The sequence below is a fragment of the Chenopodium album genome, chromosome 25 (assembly GCF_948465745.1).
Source record: "Chenopodium album chromosome 25, dcCheAlbu1.1, whole genome shotgun sequence".
Classification (NCBI taxonomy): Eukaryota; Viridiplantae; Streptophyta; class Magnoliopsida; order Caryophyllales; family Amaranthaceae; genus Chenopodium; species Chenopodium album.
In genome coordinates, this window is record NC_137858.1 from 17,352,531 (window position 1) to 17,375,959 (window position 23,429).

A 23,429-nucleotide genomic window follows, 5' to 3' on the forward strand; every position below is an offset into this window, starting at 1 on the left:
ATGGGCCTCTTACTTGCTTAACCCAATACCCTTGTTGTGTGACCTCATAGGATCCATTCTAAAGGGCTTGGACTATTTGACTAGTCCAAAGATCATCTCTCATAGTCTAGCAACAGAGGATGACGCCCCAAAAGAACGAACTTATTATCTCCATAATAGTGATCCTTGATATATCTAGTATTTGCACTTATCGAAGACATAACTCCTTCATCTAGGAGGTCTTCAGTTTGGTGTTAGGGTGCCTGCGAGTGGTGAGGCTATTCTTCATGTTGTTAATCGTTTGGTTGAGGCGCGTGGTGGTGATGTTGGCCTCTCCATGTTGCTGGTGGATTTCCAGAATGCCTTTAATTTGGTAGATCGTTCGGCTTTGTTGCGTGAGGTTCGTCTCCGTTGTCCATCTCTCTCGCGATGGGTTGAATTCTGTTACTCTACTCCAGCCAGGCTGTTTTACGGGGAGCATATCTTATGGTCATGTCAGGGAGTGCAACAGGGGTGATCCTCTAGGCCCTTTGCTTTTTGCTTTGGTACTTCATCCGTTAGTGTGTCAAATCAGGGATTCTTTTACGGGGAGCATATCTTATGTTTGCAAGCTTGGTATTTATATGACGGGACTATTATTGGTGACACCTTAGTGGTAGGAAAGGTTTTGGAGTTGATTTTGGCGGAGGGACCGTGTCTTGGACTCCATGTCAATGTTGAGAAAACGGAAGTATTTTGGCCCACGGAGGACCCTCGTAGCCGTCTCGTTCGTGTCTTTCCTCTGGATATTGGTCGTCCTATGCTTGGTGTTAAGTTATTGGGTGGTCCTGTCAGTGTTGATTCCTCTTTCTAAGGTGAGCTTGTTTCGCAGAGAGTGTCGAAGACCATTGTGCTAATGGATGTTGTTGCTAAGCTTGATGATCCCCAATGCGAGTTGTTGCTTCTTCGTGCGTGTACTGGGGTTTTGAAACTCTACTTTGCTATACGCACTTCTCCTCCTCGTCTTTTTAAACAGCTATACGTACGTACTGGGGTTTCTTTTGATGTGGCCCTTCGGGCTTCTTTGGAGCGAATTGTAACAGCTTCGGGGCCTGGTTTTGGTGATTGGCGATGGCGTCTTTCCACCTTACCTTTTTCTTATGGTGGTTTGGGTGTTTATTCGGCGAGTGATGTTCGGCATTATGCTTTCCTTGCGTCGCGTCTACAGTCTTCTGGTCTTCAGGCTACGCTTCTTCGCAATTTCGGTGTTGTTGGTCCGGGACCGGCCTTCGATGGTGCTCTTAGTCTTTTTTAACAAGACTGTGGAGACTGACCTTATGAGTAACCCTAGTGAGATCGCTGCCCCCAGACTCATGAAAAAGTTGGCAGATATATCACGAAGGACACTGCATCTCCGAATTCCACTTTCTCCTTAACTCCGCGATAGGTAGCCTTATGGAAGTCCCAGTAGGGGGATCACTCTTCGGCCTGGTTGCGAACGGTCCCGATATCGGGTTTGGGTCAGACTATGAATGGTAAGACTTACCGTAGTGTTCTTTGATACCGGTTGGGTGTTCCTTTGTTCTTCGTTTCAACACTGTGTTATGCTTGCTCAAGGGTTTTGATGGGGATATTTATTGGGACCATGCGGTGTCTTGTGCTGGAATTGTGGGTATTAAACATCGGCACAATGTTGTTCGTGACACCCTTGTTGATATTTGTTTTCGGTCTAGGATTTCTGCTCGAAAGGAGGTTAACATTGGGTTGATTGGAGGAAACGACAGGGCTCTACGACCAGTAGATGTGCTGCTTTATTCCTGGGATAGAGGCCTTGATGTATGTGTTGACTTGACGGGGTCTTCACCTTTGACACAATCGAGGTTGTCTGACTTTGTTCCTGGTCGTGTTGTGTCGGCGGCGGCTCAGCGAAAGCGGGACAAGCATGGGGCGCATTGCAGGGCTATTGGCTATGGTTTTCTTCTTTTCTCATTTTCTTCGTTGGGGGAATTAGAGAAGGATGCTATTGCGTTGCTGAAGCGGGTTCATGCGTTCGCTAAGACTCAGGATATTGGTGCTCGTGCAGCTGCTCACATCTTCAGTAGGATCGGGTTCACTATAGCTAGAGGGGTAGGGGCCCAGATTGTATCTCGGCTCCCCACCAATTTCTTGTAAATTGATTGACTCTGTAGGTTTTTATTATAATAATAATGATGATAATAATAATGATAATAATAATAATGATAATAATGATGATGATGATGATGATGATGATGATAATAATAATGATAGTAATAATAATAATAATAATAATAATAATAGTAATAATAATAATAATACTAATAATAATAATAATAATAATAGTAATAGTGATAATAATAATAATAATAATAATAATAATTATCCCCTTGGTCCTTTGCTTTTTGCTTTGGTTTTGCAACCCCTGGTGTGTAAAATTAAAGAGACTTTTGATGTATGTTTTCAGGCTCGGTATTTGGATGACGGCACTATTATTGGTGACACGTTCGTGGTGGGGCAGGTTCTGCAGTTGATTATGGAGGAAGGGCCTCATTTTGGGTTACATCTTAACGTGGAGAAAACTGAAGTATTCTGGCCGATAGAAGACCCTCGAAGTAGGCTTGTGGGTGTCTGTCCACCTAATATTGCTCGACCTTTGCGTGGTGTTAAGTTGCTTGGTGGTCCCGCTAGTTCCGATTCTGGTTTCAGTGGTGAGCTTCTGATGCAGCGGGTGACCAAGACAACCCTTATGGATAAGGTTGCTATGCTGGATGATCCTCAATGTGAGTTGTTGTTACTTAGGGCATGTACCGGAGTTTCTAAACTCTACTTTGCATTGCGTACTTGTCCTCCTAGTACTTTTGAGGCGGCTCAACGTACTTTCGATGGGGTTCTTCTATCTTCCTTAGAGAATTATTACTGCATCGGGGCCTAGGTTTGGCGATTGGCTGTGGCGTCTTGCCACCTTGCCATTTGCGTTTGGAGGGCTTGGTGTTTATTCTACAGGTGATGTTCGTCATTATGCTTTTCTTGCCTCTCGGTTGCAGTCTGCTGGGTTGCAAACACAACTTCTACGGCATGCTGGCATTGTTGGTTTGGACGTGCCTTTGAGGATGCGTTGAGTCTGTTTAATGGAACGGTGGAGTTTGACATTTTGAGTAATCCTAGTGAGGTCACTACCTCTAAACTCATGAAGAAATTGGCAGATATATATTTCACAAAGGTTACCGCTTCTGCAGAATCTACTTATTCTTTAACTCCTCGACAATCAGCATTGTGGAAATCACAACAGCGAGATCACACCTCTGTTTGGCTTCGGGCGGCCCTATTTCGGGGTTGGGTCAAACGATGAACGCCAAGACTTATCGTTGTGTATTGTGCTACAGGTTGGGTGTTCCATTAGTCTCTATCACGACACCATCCTCTGCTTGTTCAAGGGTTTTTGCTGGGGATATTTTCGGTGATCACGCGGTGTCTTGTGCTGGTATTGTGGGCATTAAATATCTGCATAATGTTGTTCGGGATACCCTTGTTGATGTTTGCTATCGGTCATGGATTTCAGCTAGAAAGGAGGTGGACATTGGGTTATTTGGAGGGAACGACGGGGCTCTCAGACCTGCAGATGTGTTACTTTATTCATGGGATCGTGGTCGCGATGTCTGTGTTGACTTGACAGGGTCTTCTACATTGACACAATCTAGGCTTTCTGACTTTTTTCCTGGACGGGTAGTGACTGATGCGGCCCAATCGGAAGCGGGTTAAGTACGAATCCAGTTGTCGAGCAATTGGATATGGTTTCCTTCCTTTCTCTTTCTCTTCTCTTGGGGAGTTAGAAAAGGAGGCTGTTGAATTGCTGAAGCGGATCCAGAAGTTCTCGAAGACTCAGGATATTAGGGCACGAGCTGCAGCTCATATCTTTACTAGGATCGGCTTTTCTATAGCTAGAGGAGTGGGGGCACAGATTGTATCTCGGCTTCCCACTAATTTTCCATAGGTTGTATAACTTTATCTGTTTTTTTATTTTTATTATTATTATTATAATAATAATAATAATAGTAGTAGTAGTAGTAGTAGTAGTAGTAGTAGTAGTAATAATAATAATAATAATAATACTAATAATAATAATAAAACAAACAAACAACAACAACAACAACAACCAGAATCAAGAACCTAATTAGAATTTTACTTCTAGGATGAGAAGTAGCCAAAAGAACAACTTAGGCCCTGTTTGATTCACCTTAAAAAAATAATATTAAGTAAAAATAATTTCAGTTCAGTAAAATTAATTTCAGATCAGTAAAAATAATTTCAGTTCAGTAAAAATAAGTTCAGTTCAGTAAAATTCAGTTTTCTTAAAGAAGAATTATAATAGAAAATCAGTAAAAATAATTTCAGTTCAGTTCAGTTCAGTAAAAATAAGTTCAGTTCAGTAAAAATAATTTCAGTTCAGCAAAATTAAGGTGAATCAAACAGGGCCTTAGAATCAACAACATTAACTTAAGAAGTTTCCTGATTTTTTTTTTCATTTTCTTCTCTTTCGAGCTTTCTCTTAAGTTTATAATAAGAATCGGAAACATCATGCCCATGCATCTTGCAGTATTTGCAGGATATGTTGGAATTATGTCCTATCGATCTAGACTGCTTTTTGGTACTTGAATTACTACCAACAACATACAAACCTTCAAAAAATTTGTCAACACCATCAAGATCGTATTTCTCTTTAGACAAAAGATTAGATTTAACATCCTCATATGACAAAGTTTCTTTATTGCCATAAAGCATGATTTCCTTGAAGTGTTTTAAAAGATTTGGGTAGTAATTAAGACAACCAATAAAATTGCTTTATCAGATCTTCATCATCAATTTTAACTTCTAAGTTTTCAAGTTCAATTAAAATAGAGGTAAACGCATCAAGATGAGTTTAGATGGGAGTACCTTCCATCATGCGAATTGTGTACAATCGCTCTTTTAATTAAGGCGCTATTTGTTGACAAGACTCTTGGTCATGTATAGTTACTCCAGTTTCAACATGTAGCCGAAGTTTCGTGAATGAATTCACGAAGCACCTCCTTGGACATACAAAGTTGAAGAACTGATAAGGCTTTCTCATCCGAGTCCTCCCATTGCTCATCTGTCATAGTAAAATGGTTTTTTTGATTTGCCATCTAATATTTTCTTCAAACCGCTATGAGTAAGAATAGCCTTCATTTGAACTTTCCAAATGCTGAAACTAAACTTGCCATCAAACTTCTCTATATCAAACTTTGTCATTGAAGACATCTTTATAAAAGATTTAAAAAACGCTCAAAGTAACCTTTGGCTCTGAGACCACTGTTGGGATTGGGAGCGCAAGCGGAAGCACAAAATGATATAGAGAAATAAATAGAAAAAAGATGAACAAGAAGAGTAATAAGAGACACACAAATCTAATATGAGAAAAATCCTCAAATGAGGTAAACTACCCACAAACAACGATACTAATTATCCAATATATGAAAAAGAGTATGAGAGTACAACCCCGAAGGATACAAGAATATGGTATGACTCTCTAGATTACATTGGATCTAATTCTCAAAGAGAGCTAAGAAACTCACTAATGAGCTAGTAGTTGTATACTTGTATATCTTGTGTCATGTGCACAAAACAAGAGGAGTATGATAGATATTTATACTACAAATGTAGGCCTTGACCTTGGAGAACAAGTGTTATAACTTTGGAGATAGAGATGACAATGGATCGGATTTGGATCAGGTGGAGCTTTACCCGCATCCATCTATCATTCCAATCGTTTTATCCACATCCATCCATCATCCGCTCACCTATCATCCGAATTTGTCCATCCATCATCCGCAGATGAAAAGGGTGGATCGGGTGACTAATGGATGAACATTTTATGAAAAAAAAATTTGCATAAAATTTAATTTATGGTTATTTCTACCATTAGTTATAATATTTTTTAAAATAAAAAGGAAGCACTAACTACATATTCTTTGAAAAATTAATTTGCAATAAATAAAGTACTTTTATTGTATATTTTAAAATTTTAATTTAAAATTCTTAGATTAAAAAACTTTATATAAGTAAAATGGATGGGTGGATGGTTAGCAGGTGAAAAAATCATCATCCACATCCAATACGATCCATCATCCACTTTATCCGTCACCCGCTTTTCATCCATTTATTTTGTGTTTTCGTCTATTTATTTTAAGCGGGTTGATCGGGTTAGCGGATATCCATCTAATATTGCCATCCCTACTCGGAGACCAAGGGTTGGAGACAAGGATATTGTAAGTAGCAATAATAACTTGTTTGTGACTTAATTTGTGACATGTACCCAACAATTAATTTCAATCAGCTAGTTAACACAACTAATGCAAATAACTAATAACTACTAACTACTGGTTGAAGCGAATAACAACTAAAAACTAAATACTAATTGCCAAACAAGACCATTATTTTTATTATTATTTTTTTATATAGACATACAAAAATAACTTTTGTGGGAACAAATTTTTTTTTTTGACCCAATGAAAGGAACAAAATTAGCAAAGTAATGATTACAAAATCTCTCATAGAAATAGAATCCAAAATTATTTTGTGCAAATGAGATGAACAAAATTCACTGTTTTTTTTTAAAAAAAAAATAATATGAACAAAATTCAAAAACTGATTTAGGCACACCCTAAATTGATTTTGGCACACCCCTATGTGAGAGCACAATTTTCTATACTCTTCTCACATATGGGTGTGCCAAAATCAATTTAGAATGTGGCAAAATCATTTCCCATAAAATTCACTAAACCAAGAGATTGGCCGGCAATTCGAAGCCAGCTCGCGGTTTATTCATCAAGTTTTCCTTTCCCGTTTATCCAAAAATGGCTTCATTCACTTTTAAAACTTTTTACTCTCCTCCATTTTTGTCTCCCCCTTCCTCTTTCACAAAGCTTCGTCATCAACATCTTCTTCCTTGCTTTTCAATCCGAGCATCTTCATCTTCGCAATTGACCACTAAAGTTGTCGTTACCAGAGAACGTGGCAAGAATTCTAAGCTCATCAATGCTTTGGTAATGTATCTTAGCTTGATTTTCAAATTCCATTGTTCAATTTCTCTGCATTTCGTTTTTGTAATTGAAATTACTTGAAATTGCTGAAATTCCCTTTATTTGATTTATTGGAGTTATTTTTATGCGTTTTGGTTTGCTGTAGTTGATTCCAATTATGGGTATTTAAGGGTTTGATTTAGAAATTTGTTTAATTAGTGCCAAAATAGGAATTTAGGGTTAATTGGAATGTGGAGGGGTTGGGGATAATTGTTGTAAGATAGAAAATTTGAAGAATTGGAAGTATTTTGTTCAATTGGTGCGGTTTATGTATGGATTGTCAGTTCAAAAGGATCATTTAATTGAACATTGTTCTTTATAAGTCGTAAATGAGAACCGATAATTGAAATGAGAACAGATGATTGAATGTCAATGTCGAGATGTTAATATGCAGTGTCTTACCAGGCCTAATGAAGGGTGTATCCAGAATAACACATTAATCATTACAGATAATGGGATTAATGGGTTAAGTATGTTGGAAGTTTTTGAGGTAAAAACAAAGAAAGTTACGATATTTATTCTTTTGAGTTTTGACCGTTGGGATTTAATGACTATTGGGAGGGATCCCTTGATTTAGCTTCCTCTTATTGCTATTTTAATGGGTATAATTGCTGATTATTGTTATTGGCTAAAGACTACTCGTTACACCTTTTAATGTTGATTAAAGCTAGCTCTTATGGGGGATTAATGAGTAGATGTTACACCACTTGATTGATGACCGTTTCCCCCTTAATTGCTGGTCGTTTTGCTCCCTCCATTGCCTTATAAATCAACCTTATACACCTCCGAAATACATAACAAAAATCACCCATCTTTCTTACCTTCTCTTAAAAATATCCCTTTGGTTTTTGGGCAATTATTCTGGGTCTAGTTGGGTTTGTGAGTGCATACAAATTACAGTGGCGTGCTTATTCTGGAGGGCAACCACTTGATGTCTACTATACCGGGGTAGCAGAATCGTTTTCTAGGTCAGTGGTTTTCACGACTCGACAATTGACAATTTGGTCTACACAACTTTGAGATAAGTATTTTTCGTTTAACTAGTTTTTGTCCCGAGTGATGCCCTGTCATTTTTTTTGTACATAAAAAAATTATAAAAAAATAAAGTGAAATACATTGGTGGTTTTATAAAATTATATCATTTGTTAAATATTTTTAATATAATTGAACATCAAATTTTATTACTTCATATTTAATATGTAGCAACCTAAATATTATATTGTATCTCTTTTTTTTATTTGTTAAAGGGATTTTTTTTAATTATTTTGTTATCATAATAAATTCCTTCGAGTAAATATTTTTGCGGTTAAAAAGAAAAAAAAAATTTAAATTGCTTTGCATTTTTGGGTTATATATATATTTTAATTAACTATAACTTATATGAATTATGGTTGAGTAACTGAAAGAATTGAAATTAATTTTGCAATCATATTGCCGTCAAAATATACACATATAAGTTCACAAGTAAAATCTTAGAATTTATGAGCATAAATAATTCGTTTTAATACAATTTTAAATATCATCATAAGATGTCATTGTAGCGGTGGTTAGTTAAAGTTTAATTTTAATGAATATAAGGTTATGAGTTCAAATATTAATGCTAATAAATTATTAAAACATTGATATTTAATTAGTAATAATCGGTGACATGGCGACACGTGGCGAGATTAGAATCCTTGCCATTGAGTTTTAATATATATATTGATTGATTTGCTTATTTATTAACACATTAGTACTATAGGAAATAGGATTGATCACAAGATGATAATTACTCGAAACTCTATTTGTACTTCAATATAGAAATCAAACCTTAAAATTTGTAATCCCTTTGTTCGGAGGGAATGCTACTCCCACTATTTGGAATTAATTGCTTATTGGTAGTGTAATTTGGATTATTAATGTGAACACTAATCCTGGACAGAGGGAGTATTGTTGTTTTAATTATGTGGTGATGTGATGCCACATTGTTCTTTAACAACTTGACAATGATTTATAAGAGTAGCTTGGTGCTAAACATAAAGCGTCATTAGCAGGAACTTACGAAATACAAATAATATCTACTTATAACTCTTGAACTGCCCTCCCATAATTCTAAGATCACCATATCGTTCATGTGAAACAAGTTTGTGATGTGTAAAACCATACGATCTCCACCTTTGAAATATCCTGAATTTCATTTTTTCTTCTCATTTGTTTTTTTTTTTTTTTTTTTTGAAAATTTCAGTACATTAATAAGTACACTAATTCCCTTTAATTCTTTAGCTTGGAGCACACCCTTATTAGATGGAAAAGCCCTTTTATTTTTCTTTCATTTTGAATATACAACTTAGTTTATATGGCTATTTGACTGGAAAGAGAGATCTTGAGTAAAACCTTCTTGATTATAACCTTCTGCTTGCTATTGCGTTTTCTTTTTTAGCAGAGGAGCCGAACAAGTCATTTGAGTTCTTAGCAATAAAGGGCCATGATTTTATGGCTGACAGCCTGACAGTGTTAGCAGTCATAGAAGTCCTAAAACACGAAAGTTTGGCAAATGTTGGTGTCCATACAAGTTACAGTTCAAAGATTTCCAAATCTCAATGAATCAATCATGTGCTTGTAAGTGGGCACTCTTAGTTTAAATTTTATTAGCTATACATATTCGTGTTAATAATTTGATAGCTTATGGCAATGTTGTAGTCTTTGCATTTAATTGATTCTGAGAACTATGCATATCTTGGAAATGACATGATTGAACCATATAAGTAGACATTTTGGTGCCAATTTCCTTTTTTTTTTCCCCTTTTTTTTTTTAATTTTTTTTATTTTATTTTAAAAGTCCGGCATAGAAATAGCTTCCACTGTTTGTCTTCTGGTATTGACATTGCGAGTTTTGGCTGCAGGAAAAATATGGCATACACTGTTTGGAATTTCCTCTTATTGAACATGCACAGGGCCCTGACTTAGACAAGCTTCCCTCAACATTAATTGGTATATTACTGGCTCTTCTCTTGACAGTTTGTGGCCGTGTTTAAGTATTTTATCACATTATCTTTAACTAATTCTGTTAACTTGTCTATCCTACAAATAATCATTACCTTGAATTCAGAGCTAACAATCTATGATATTGTTGTAGAATACTCAACATATTGTCTTACCTTGAATTCAGAGCTAACAATTTATGAAATTGTTGTAGAATACTCTGCATATTGTCTTTAACTTAAAATGTCAATTGTAGGATAGGAGTAGTCCTGATATTTGAAAGCTGTTTGGTTAATTAGATTGGCTAGGGAAAGAGGCTTGTGTTGGAAATGAGTGGAGGTGGCTTCTATTAAGTCTCATATCTTAGAAACTAGTCAAAAAACCTGTGCACCAACCATTTTCAATGTAAGAATATTTATTCTTATAATTTAATTCTGTTTACATTGCACCCTTAAGTAAGTGAAGACAGTCCTCAGGAACGATGTGTTAGTTAAGAGATCATTGCATGATGTTTTTTTTTTTTTTTTTTTTTTTTTTTTTTTTTTTTTTTTTTTTTTTAACACATATAGAAATGGCTTCATATTCCAATACTTTTGAACTGAAGAATGATTATTCTTTCAGAGATGACAGATAAGATTCAATTGACAGTTCTGTGTTTAATAAATTTAATCTTAGGTATATGAAACATCCAAAGCTTCATCTGATCGATGGTTATATGACCTTAAGATATTGGCTAATTCGACCTCTAAACGAATTTCATGTGAGCACAGTATAGTTGTATCCTGCTACTTTGGCTAATCATTATCATACCCTGTTCAGCACTTATCATGCCTGCAACTTTGTAGACTAATTGAAATGCTTATATCTAAGAGAATTTCTGTTGATCTGTTTACTGACTACTGCAGACACTAAATTTGACTGGATCATTATCACTTCTCCTGAGGCAGGATTGGTATTTCTTGACGCATGGAGGTTAGCATTACAACTTGCTGTAAGGAGTTTTTGGTCTCTGTCATACAGTCCCTTTTATAATTGAATACTTTCAGATTCTTGATGACTTACATTCTCCAAACTGTTAAAAATGAGTTATATGGCTGCCTTCTTCTTCTTCTTCTAAAAAAAAAAAAAAAAAAAAAAAAAGAAGTTCTATGGCTGACATTCCACCGTTTGTGGATTATATTTTTAGTGCCTTTTTTCCCTCCACCTAGAGAAACACTTCTCTTTGTTTTACCCATTCTCTTCCTTAGTAACAGAATGTGGTGTAACATAATTTGTTTAGAAGTTTAAATTTGAATGTGTTGCTCCCTGGGGTACACAATTTAGCTAGTAATGGTATGTAACTGGTCCTATATTGTTTAAGTCACTTAATTAAGTCATATTTATATTATCTTTTTGTATTAGGAATTTTTGTGATATAGTGCAGGGAAAAGAAAAGAAGAAAGTGGGATTGGAAGAGGGTAGGAATATAATTATATTGGATAAAATTTTCAGTTTTAAAGAACAATCTAACTCTATGGATTAAGGTTAATTTTATGCCTTGCTAGGCAATCTACACTGCATTGAATAGATCATTATTTTTTTATCCTTGTGGTGGCTTTACTAAATGAAAAAAAAAAAAACATAGAAAATATGAGGTAATACGGTGTAAAAATATTTAAAAGTGGGGTTTATTTACTTTTTTTCAAAAACTTGAGAACTTACCAAAGATAACAAATTTAATTCCTTGATTGGTCTTTTTCACTCGTCAAAAATTATTGGACTAGCAATGAATAGGAGTCGTTTTTGTACAAAAATACTTAGTTCATTTCCTTTTGGTTATCATAGAGGCTGATATCCTTTTACTTCTGAAAGGTTCTTTTTTTTCTAGTTCTGACTTGAGGATTTTGAATAGGCATACTACTGCTCTTAATATCTTTATTGGTTTCTATTTGCTAATACATGTTTCTATGATACATTTTTGGTATTTTGTATCTTTTGCGTGACTGAATTATTTGCCTTTTTTTTTTTTCACTGGTTTTTGGAGTTTTCTTTCTTTGTTGGTTGTACATTAAGTTGTGTAATTATCCTGACTATGTTTTTTGCTTTTATAGCCCTAAATCCTTAATACGTTTGCTTATATAGGGCTGCTGGATCACCAAATGTTAAAGTAGGAGTAGTTGGTGCTGGTACAGCTACTGTGTTTGAGGATGTGGTGCAGTCGTCAAATTGCCTTGAAGTTGCATTTGCACCATCAAAAGGTGATTCTCATGCATTGATATCAAAGTAATCCATTAAGCCATGAATTTTTATAACTTTATCGTGTAAATTGCTTTTTGACAATGGTGGAATTTTGTACAAATAATAGCAGTATGAGTGGCTTATTTTATCATGGCTTGTTGAATTTTTATTAGATTTTGTAAGTGATATTATTTAATTTTTTCTAGGATTCCTTGACTTTTACCACCTTTAGAAAGCACGGTTTTGATTTTGACTACCTGAAATGATATTTATTATAGTTCACCACTTTAAAAAATGAAAAAGGATGATTTTTTCATGGACGGAAGCTGTCAAGTGGTTATTAGATCCAATAAAAGAATTTTTTAAGGTAGTAAATAAAAAAATATTATTAGTTGCCACCAGCAAAAAAAAATATTCTTTTGCTTTTGCAACCACTTAATGGATTAATAGTTAGAATATGTAAATTCAATTTTTTTTTTTTATTTTATATTTTTTATTGTTTTTTTTTAATGTATTTTTTAAGGTGGTAAAATAAAGTATTTTTAAGGTAGTCAAAATTGTTACCCTATTTTGTTACCCTCTATGCCCAGGTTGTTAATGTTATCTAGTTACTCTAATTTTCATGCCTGAAAGTGCAATGCCTCTCTTCTATTTTGTTATTCTCTATGTCGTTGTTAATGTTATCTAGTTACCGTGCTTTTGGATGCTTTGGACCTTTGGTATAATTGATTAGTTTCTGTATCTAGTTCCAAGTCAATTAGCTATTCATAATGATTACATTGGCCCAGTCGCCTCTTTGAAATAGACTGAATGTGTATTTTGTTGGTTGTTTCTTGTATCTGTTATGTAGTGAGAAAGTTTTACTGCTAGATTCTACCTCTGTGCAGTATTTGACTGCAGTTTTGCTTCAGCTAGATGGAAATTTGAGATATAAAATATTAAGCAATTTGGTGGGTCTATAGGTAATTTATGTTAATGTATTGATCTCAATGTAATCATAGGCTTTGGTTAGTTTGATTTGATATATAACATATCAAGCATTCAAGCCGGCTTTGGTTAGTTTATTTATTTTTTCCATTTGGAAGGACATATATGATATGCTTTTGATTTTTAAATTCCAGGAAACAATTTAGTTTGCCTGATCTAATATGCTGGAATTGTGAATAATTGGTTGCTAGTAGTGCACTATGGATGTCTAATATATTCATACTGTCAACTAATGGCAATATTTGGGAGTTTTGATTACAGCAACTGCTAAGGTTTTGGCATCTGAACTTCCAAGGCATGGAGATAAAACATGCAGGGTCTTATATCCAGCATCAGTAAAAGCTAGCAGTGAAATTGGTAAGTTCAAAGCATCTAATACTTGTATATATATTTATAAATTATTAGGTTGGTTTATTTAAGACTTTAAATATGATTTAATGTTGTCATTTTGGCATAGCTTGCTTGGCTACATGAAAAGGTTTGAAACAAATTATTCAGACCTTTTCCGACAATATAAATGGTTCCATTGCCTTTGTTTTTGATTTTTCTAAATGTCAGAATGTGTAATTCTCCTTAATTGGAGAGTTCTCATTGCTTGCATATATATAGGAGATGTACAATCCTAATACTATGAGAAGACTCTACATAATTACACAAATCATAAATGATGAATATGAAAAGATATTTACATAGTTTCATATTCTCTATCACACCCCCTCATTCGAAGCGGGAGGAGGGCGAACGCTGAGACTGGATCTGAAATCAAGAAACAGTTGGCGCGGCAATCCTTTGGTGAAGATATCGGCATACTGATACGTGGAAGGAACATGAAGAACCTTGACTTGACCAAGGGCAACCTTGTCACGCACAAAATGAATATCCATCTCGATGTGTTTTGTACGTTGATGTTGAACCAGGTTGCAAGACAAGTTCACCGCAGAAATGTTATCACAATAGACCAAGGATGCCTTACGTAAAGGACAATAGAGCTCAAGAAGAAGATTCCGGAGCCAATAAACTTCGGCGACAACATTGGCGACACCTCTATATTCGGCCTCGACACTAGAACGAGACAAAGTAGCCTGACATTTCGCAGACAAGATTATCACCCAAGTAAACACAGTACCCAGTGTAGAACGCCTAGTATCGGGACAACCCCCCCAATCGGCATCGGAGTAAGAAACTAGTGTCGTGGGCGCCGAACGATAAAGATGAAGGCCATGATCCATAGTGCCTCTGCTTATCGGAGAATACGCTTGAGAGCTTTGTAATAAGGTTCCCTCGGGTCATGCATAAACAAACAGATTTGCTGGACCGCATTAGAAATGTCTAGTCTAGTAAAAGTGAGGTACTAAAGAGCACCCGCTAGACTCCTGTAAAGAGATGGGTCAGTGGCCAGCTGACCATCAAGGGCACCAAGTTTGGACTTGGTATCAACGGGAGTGGCAACGGATTTGCAATTAGTCATCTTTGCTCGGGGTAAGAATCTCCTCTGCATACTTGCTTTGATTCAAGAACATAGTGTGCCTGGTATGGGTTACCGAAACACCCAAGAAGTAACTCAACTGACCCGAATCGGTCATAAAGAACTCGAATTTGAGAAGTCCGATGATGTCGGCCTTAAGCTTGTCGGAAGAGGCCGTGAGCACAATGTCATCTACATAGAGCAAGAGGTATGCGACATTCTTACTATGACAAAAGATGAAGAGAGAGTTATCACTCTTGCTACAAACGAAGCCAATCTGCAAAAGAAAGTTGGCAAAACATTGGTACCATGCCCGTGGAGCCTGTTTAAGACCATACAAAGACTTGCGGAGGCGACAAACATAAGATGGAAATTGAGAGTCCACAAAACCCGGAGGTTGATGCATAATACAGTTTCCTTTAGATCCCCATGCAGGAAAGCATTTTTGACATCAAGTTGATGAATGGGCCAATCCCTTCCCATTGCAATACTCAAAACAGTACAATAGTTGCCGGCTTCACAACGGGACTAAATGTTTCATCACAATCAACACCAACTTGTTGAGACTTCCCATTGTACTTCGGGTTTGGTTTAAAAATCCCAAATTTGGCACGGGTATTCATAGTATGAGTAGGAACGGGAATAGGCCGTGGGTGAGGAGTATTGGTCGGAGTGGGAGGGAATGATCCAAATTAGATCATAGGGGAAATAGGTGAGTGAAGAGTGTAGAGAGTGTCGCAGGTGGGGTGCGGCCTGATGGGCTTGGTCGCGGCCCACCTGCGGCTAGAGGGAGGGGAATTGTGGGTAGGGGAATTTGGTGGAGTGGGCTGTTGTGCGTGTGGGTTTTTTGGGCCAGCAGGGGTGGGATTGTGAAGTAGGCCGGACCCAGCTTGCACAGGGAGAGGGGCAATCATTGGGGAAACAGTGGAGTCCATGTCCAAGAAATCATAATCAGTTTCACGAAAGTTTGTGAGGTTAGAGAAAGGGAAGATGTTCTCAACAAAGGTAACATGGCGTAAAATGGTGATTTTATTAGACGAAAGATCATAGCATAGATAACCTCGATGATTTGAAGGAAACCCCAAAAAGACACACGGTTTAGATCGTGCAGCAAGTTTGTGAGGGACGGTGGCACTCAAATTTGGGTAACAAAGACACCCAAAAATACGAAGATAATCTGATGTGGGCAACCTACGGTATAGAACTTCGGTTGGTGTTTTATTTTGGATTGTCTTTGATGGTAGAATGTTGAGAATGTATGCGACCATATGAATAGCATACACCTATAAAGAGAGTGGGAGAGAAACATGGAAGAGGATAGTTCGAGACATATTGTTGATGGTGCGAATAATTCTTTCGGCCTTCCCATTTTGGGAAAATGTGTTTGGGCAAGAGAAACGGAAGACCATGCTATTTTTCACACAAAAGGTGAGAAAAGGAGAATTATCAAATTCTCGACCATTATCACTTTGAAAGGTCTTGATATCCCTTTCAAATTGAGTTATCACATATGCTCGAAAATTTAATAAAGTGTCATAGACTTGTGATTTGAATTTGAGAGGAAAACCCCAAAGAAAGTGAGAGAAATCATCAAGCAACACCAAATAGTATTTATGACCCAATTTGCTAGTAATAGAGTAAGTCCATAAATCCGCATGAATTATATCAAAAGGGGAAAACGTTACAGAAGCAGACGACTTAAAAGGGAGCCGTACATGTTTTCCTAAAGGACAAGAGTAGCAAAAAGGAGTATGAATACTCTTATAACGTTTGATATAATTGTTCATTTTAAGAAAATCAAAAACTGGTATGCTCGGATGTCCAAGTCTCTGATGCCAAGTTGAAGGAGATATTGCAGCTAGAGAGAGTTGAGTGTTTGAAGCGGAATTTGGAGATATTGGATAAAGGTCCCCCACACTATTGCATCTCGCTAGAATTGTCCCCGAAAGAAGGTCCTTCACAGAAAAACCGAGAGGGTCAAATTCGACAGAAACAGCATTATCACAAGTGAATTTTCTAACAGAAATTAAGTTCTTAATAATGCTAGGAACATATATGACATTTTTGAGGTGGAAAGAAGAGTTAGGTGGGGGTGTAGTAGTGGACCCGTAGCCATGAATTGGAATGTGTTTGCCATCACCAACCAAAATATATTGAGGAATGCTCAAATTAAACAGTTTAGAAAAGTTACCCGAATCACGGGTCATATGAGAAGTTGCCCTGGTGTCCATGTACCATCCGTTGTCAGGAGTTTGAAAACCCATGGAGCTATATGCTGGACCGAATTCCGTGGGGGTCATGAGAGGACCATACCCGGAGTGAGCAGGGCTAGCATAATAAGCCTGATTTTGAGTAGGACGGGGGCCAAAATAGAAGGTTGGGGCTGCCCTCTAAACTGTTGCATTGGGCTAGTGGGAAAAGGGCAAGGTGGGGAGGCCCAATGTCCTTGTTGCTGTGGCTGCCAAGTGGGCTGTGAACCCCACTGAGGGGCCTGTTGGCCTATGAAATTAGGGACGTTGGATTGCTGCTGTTGTTGGGAGTTTGCATTGCGACCCCTACCACGACCCTTCCCATTCTTGTTACTTCCTCGGCCACGACCGCGCCCACTGCGGTCTGCCCCACCACGGTGGCCGTTGACCTGCTGCTGTGGTTGCAGCGGCAGTGCAGCAGCGGCGGCTGAAGGTTGTTGAGCGACAAGTGCTTGTTGGCCATGCTCATCTTGTTTCGACTTTCGGGTTTCTTCAAGCAAGAACATAGAGCGTGCCTTGCTAAAGCTTGGGGTTGGTTCGGTTTGTGATATCAACGCAGCAACCGTGTCGTATTCCCCCTTTGTAAGACCAGAAATTATTTGAAGAACCATTTTCCTTTCGGAGACCGGGTTGTCGATGTTACTCAATTGATCGGCAAGAAGCTTGATCATAATACCGTAGCAAAAGTTGATGTTAGAGCAAAGACTACAGCAAGATAAACCATCTAACAATCCACCAGACCAAACAGAACATATACAAATTTCTCATAACAAAGCTACGTAAAAAAAAAGGAAAAAAAAAAAAGAAGTAAATTTCTCATGAAATTTCAAAATAAAAAATCCACTGACGTTGTGGGCCCAAATTTTAACCTTGAAATGCCAAAAAATCAGATGAAAGAAATAAAAAATTAAATAAATAAGAAAGATATGGCCCTTGCTAACATAAGTGGGCTTTGCATATTCTTTTTAACTTTTACTTTGGGCTATTTTTACCGGGCAAATGTAAAATGGCCTTCTACCAGGCCAGGCCCTAGATGGGCCCTGTCACGGGATATTTTGTGAACTAGTTTTTTTTTTTTTTTTTTTTTTTTCTAAGTTAGGAACTTAGGAGGTTTCCGTGATAGTGCCTAGACCAAGTCTAGACCATGGTATAAAAATGTGGCCGTTATGTCGCGAACCGGCCGATTTGTAACGGAATTTGATATTACCGATCCGATATTTAGCGTTTTAGCACGGAGAATTTCAAAAGGCGAGATTTTGGCCGATACAGCCGATACGAAATGAATCTCGCCCGAACGTTATTAACTCAAAATTTGGTTAATTTCCAGAAGAATTACTCACTTTATAGACAAAAAGAAAGGGAAAAGAGGAAAAAAATGGAGAAACTCCATTAAAACCGATGAGTTTCTTAGATCAGAACCGAAGGAAGAGAGAGAAAGTAAATAGTGGCACAGTAAAGTAAATAGGTAATCACGTGTAAGTTGAATTGGGTTTGGTAGGCTTTATTTATTTATTTTATTTTATTATAGAGTAATATAAGATGGTGGGTACTGGTGGGTCAATAGTGGGCCAATGGTCACTTCTATGACAGGTGGCTTTTTATGTTTGGTATTTGTTTTTAAAATGTTGTCAATAGGTAAACAAAAAACAAACAATCATAGGAGTAATACAGACTTATGGTATTGGTTTAAAGGTCTTAAAGTATACTCTTAATAATTTAGTTCAAATCCCATATAAAAATAAATAAAAAATCCTAAATTATAATTTTTTTGGATTAATAAATTTTAAATAAAATTCTACCGCTACAACCGCGATCCGGTTCGCGATCAACGCATCAATACCGTTACCGTGATCCCGCAACTGTTCCCACGATCGCGACCGAGACCGCATTTTTATACTATGGTCTAGACAAACCTAACACTCAAACAACGAAGGATAAACACACACAAGTTAGAGACAAGCACCAACAACGTAAACACTTTTATTATTTTCTTGGCTTACAAATTACAAGGAGTTTCTCTTTCTAAATTCTCTCTCTAGATTCTCTCTCTAGAGCTCCCAAATTCGATATCCAGCAAATGAATGCCTTGGCCTATTTATAGGCACTGACTACAGCCTACTCAGATAGGAAAACTACCCACTATGCCCACTACACCCATGATCTAGTAACTGCCCACTACTTGGATGCTTATTTGGATGTATCTGGACTTGTCTACGTACTCAAGGAGTTATCCACGTTCAGCATACTCTTGTAATCGCTTGGTAACCGTTAAGCCCCACTATGCCATGTTCCTATATTCTAGGAGACTGCATCAGTGTGCTTAAGTGGTGCTCAACGTCTGATCGACATAACCGCCCACTCCCTTAGTGTTCCTATTTTCTAGGGCCACTAAGTAAGTGGAGTAACTTCCATCTGACGTGGCATCATCCTCTCAGAATAACTACCCACGTTCATGGTTACACCCTACTACTTTAGAGCCCCTATTTTATAGGAAGCGACTCCGGAGTGGTTAATCGCGTCCCCGTTTGACCACGTCAAAGGTCCGGTCAAAATAACCGTTAGTCAGCCCACTAACATCATGGTCCTATATTTTAGGAACCATACTTAGCCACATGCCACCTCAGCATAATCGTCCCGACAATTTAGGGAGAGTGGTGCAACGTGGGTGGTTACCTCAACCGCCCACTATTCCTACTACTTAGCCAATCCCTAGATTTAAGGCAACCGCATGTAACCACGATGACTAAGCATAACTGTCAAGGAGCCCCTACTATAAATAGTCCACGAAGGAAAGCTTTGGGTAGACAATTTACAAGCCATGGTCATTCCTTAGCATCAAGCATATGGCCACGTAAGTCCATGGTTTCGTCGAAGGCACCAAAGACATCGTTGACCCGGGCCGCCCTCGTTCCTTCATGCCGGAGCCACTACAGTTACCACCATAGAGGCCTTTAGCATGATCCCAAGGGCATCCCTTAGTCAAACCACGCACCACCTAGCAAGCATGCACCGTACTAAGACCTCGACCTTCGTTAGTCAGCCCGCACCCATCCTAGTCGGGACTACCGAGTCGGTTTGTCCTATCGAGTGTCCACCATAGCCATCCATGTGTGCTATAGTCCCCATAGGTCATCCTATGTCCAAGACCATGCCTAAGGCCCCTAGCCTTAAGGCCACCCTTGGGTCAGCCACTGACCCCTTGAGTGAGCACTCGCCCCCTAAAGAGCTTTTTATGGCTACAGCCTTAAAACCCTAGTGAACACCCAATTGACAGTAACACAATAATGGGCTCTCAAGCCCAACCCAACCTTGACCCTAAGGCCATGTATGATCTGTTAAGGTCCTAATAAGTCCCCTCAATAAGTATCAAAGGTTGTTATGGAGTTTTGCTCAACCAAACACTCCGAGGATCATTTTAGTGCGCGCGCGCGAGCTAGCCTTAGGCCCAAGGCCTAGCTGACTATTGTTTTGCTAGTACCATGGCCTAAGCACTCGGAGGTCATCCATGATAACCTCACATGCCTTAGGCATGGTAGTGAGCTATTCTAGCCTCACTTGGCTCGTTCGTTCCGAATCGAGCATACACTTGCTCGTGTGGGCAAGTGAGAATCCGAAGGCCTTGCGCGCCTATGCGGGGTGGTCGACAGCCTTGCCTAGGTCGACCAAAAGTGACTGTGACAGGCCCCCATAGAAGATCCGTGTGTGGGTACGTCCTACCCTGTTTATTGTGAGGAGCCCTTTTGGTTGATAATTTGTAGTATGCTGTTTTTAATGTTTTGTATAGCACTAGCTCTTCAGAATCTCTGGTTAATAGTGTCTTGTTTTAACTCTGATGGGGACTGCTGCTCCTTTTTTGGGGCAAATGTATCTAATTAGTTAAAGACGAGAAGAACATAGTTTCAACTAGACTTTTCTAATCACTAACTGTGGTGATAAAAATTATGCCGCTGTAGCCTGTAGGTTACATAAATTACCAAGTCTGATGTAAGTTTTATCAATATATATTGCTCTCAAAGTAGACCACCAATTTAATGTGTTATTTTTCAGAGGATGGCCTTTCATCTCGGGGATTTGATGTGACTAGGCTAAATACCTATACAACGGTATGCACAGTAATTTCTGTATTTCTCTTTTCTTCTTTCTCCAGTGATTTGTGAGCCATCTAATTGCTGCCTATATCAGTCTTGATGGCTGGGGTGACTATAGCTTCGCTTCTTCGGACCCCATCATTGACCATAGGTTGTATGGGTCCCGTTCTATATTTGAGCTTGACTTTTGGACTTCTTTTTATAGGTGGCCGTTCAACATGTTGATCCTCTGCTATTAGAAAAAGCCATTGCTGCTCCTGTCATTGCAGTTGCTTCCCCTTCTGCTGTTCGGTATGGTTTCTCCTTTAAGAAAAAAGCTTACTGGTGGATATGCTTTATCTGAATCGTCCATAGATTATATGTGTTTGTATCTTATCTTGTAGGAACATATTGACTCGATCCTCTCTTTTGCGCCAATATAAATTGCTTTACTTATATTTGATCCAAGTTGAGGCTCAAAACTTGTTAAACATACAAGATCTATGTTTGAGCCATTAGTTCCTTCATTAGCTTAACTTGATTTCCAAGTTTGATACTTTGCATTTGATGTCTAAATTTGTGTTTTGTATCTTAAATTGTTGTAGAGCTTGGATGAAGGTTATCCCTGCTGAGGGGCAGCGGAATAATGCAGTTGCTTGTATTGGCGAGACAACTGGCTTGGCTGCAAAAAATTTAGGCCTGGAAAATATCTACTATCCGCTAAACCCTGGACTTGACGGGTAATTCTTGACCTTAAATGCAATATGCTATTCTGTTCTTTATGTAATTATGTCAACTATAGGCACTGTGTAATAGGTATTTTAGAGTATTTTGTTGTTAATATGCTGTCTACATATCAAATTAACCTTTGGAAAACATCCCATGTTCTAATTATGAATCCTTTTTTTGTTTTTAAACGATTTCACATCCTGAAGAATCCATTGCCTCTGCTTCTATGTTTCTAACTAGGTTCTGAGGATTGGGTGAAAAATTGAACATTTGAGGTTTTACCCCTACTAAGTGCCTATTTCCCAATGTTTGTTTTGAGGAAATGAGGCTGATTCCTTTACATCCCTGTTTGCAGTGAAAAATGAAACCTTAGCCCTCTTCAGGACAATAAAACTCAGAATTCACCATTCGATTGTTTGAAAAATCAGGCCGGCCCTTTGTGCCTGAAAGCAACTGTGAATGCGATTGTAATTTGTAATAAAAATGGAGACAATTGCGAGGGGACTTTGCCTAATAAATTATATTTCATAACCTGTTTTCAAACTAAACACAATTGTTTGCAAAGTCCAATCACTTCCATGTCTTCCGCAGTCGAAAAGTGGATAATATGCAGGAAATTCGACTAGAATTATGTGTACAGCATAGTTAAGGGGCACGCTTCGATAAGGAATAAGATGTCTATCGTAGGAATGTGCATTTTATGGTAGTAACCTGCATGTGGATAAAGTTTGTCTGAAAGACACCTTGTCTATAGTGTCTTAATCTTTAACTTGTCTATCTGCAGATGGGTTGATAGCATTATTGATGCCCTAAAGGCGCATGATCATATCCACAAGGTCCAAATGGTTCCATTCCTGCCTTATTATTAGTTTCTTTTGTGACTCTTTGATATATGATAATGTCTGCATACTTTCAGGTAGTGCCAAGCTAAGGAGCCCTGATATATATCACTGAGACAGGCAGACGGCCATTCTTATCTAACATCTTTTCCAAGTTTCTTGTGAATTTTCTACATTAGAAGTAAAGAGCAGCCTCTACTTTGTCATACGGTCATACCTAGATGAAAGCATATTTGGTTTCACTGGTTAGCCTCTGGCGGCTGGGAAGTCAACTGATGAAATGGACAAGGCTTTCCTGATAGCTCGCCAGACTTGTTTTCTATGTTACCTAGCACAAGAGGGTGGCGTGATGTCATTCAAGTTTTAGGCTTGTGCTAAAGGGCTTCTTCTCAATCTTCAGTTGTGAATGCATTCTACATACCAAAATGTACTAGTGAGTAATTATGTATAGAAGTAGAAAAGGACTCAAGTGCGTGGCTCAACTTGAAATTGATAAGTTTGTATCATAGTCATTTCCCAAACTGAAAATATTCTACAAGTTACTAATAAATGTGATTCAAACCAAAAATAATGTAACCCATGTCTAACCCGACCAATGTGATTGCCACCTCTAGTGACTAGAAGAGTGATAATAAGGGGATTCAACTTCGGAGTACATTTAAAAGAAGTATTGAAATATAACGATAGATAGAGAAGTATTAAAAAATGCGATAACTCTCCACAACCCAAATGTGAATCATTATTTTTTTTAAAATTTTTTTTATTATTTTTTTTATTATTTTTTTTTTATTTTTTATTTTTTTATTTTTTTTATTCTTTTGAAGAAAGCCAAGTATAGCATT

General features: G+C 37.8%; 1 protein-coding gene across 2 annotated transcripts; it reads left to right on the forward strand.

Moving 5' to 3' along the window:
* The first annotated feature begins 6,810 nt into the window (after positions 1–6,810).
* LOC145614643 (uroporphyrinogen-III synthase, chloroplastic-like) lies at positions 6,811–23,205 on the forward strand. Of its 2 annotated transcripts, none has more exons than XM_081669708.1 (10): positions 6,811–7,037; positions 9,956–10,043; positions 10,940–11,006; positions 12,156–12,271; positions 13,500–13,595; positions 21,000–21,055; positions 21,246–21,331; positions 21,625–21,759; positions 22,533–22,593; positions 22,665–23,205. In XM_081669708.1, exons 1-10 carry the CDS (start codon positions 6,849–6,851, stop codon positions 22,677–22,679), a joined length of 909 nt encoding a protein of 302 aa, XP_081525834.1. In that variant the 5' UTR covers positions 6,811–6,848; the 3' UTR covers positions 22,680–23,205. The 2 variants fall into 2 exon arrangements, with proteins under 2 accessions (XP_081525834.1, XP_081525835.1); XM_081669709.1 differs by having other exon boundaries at positions 22,533–22,584; positions 22,665–23,196.
* The last annotated feature ends 224 nt before the right edge of the window (positions 23,206–23,429 follow it).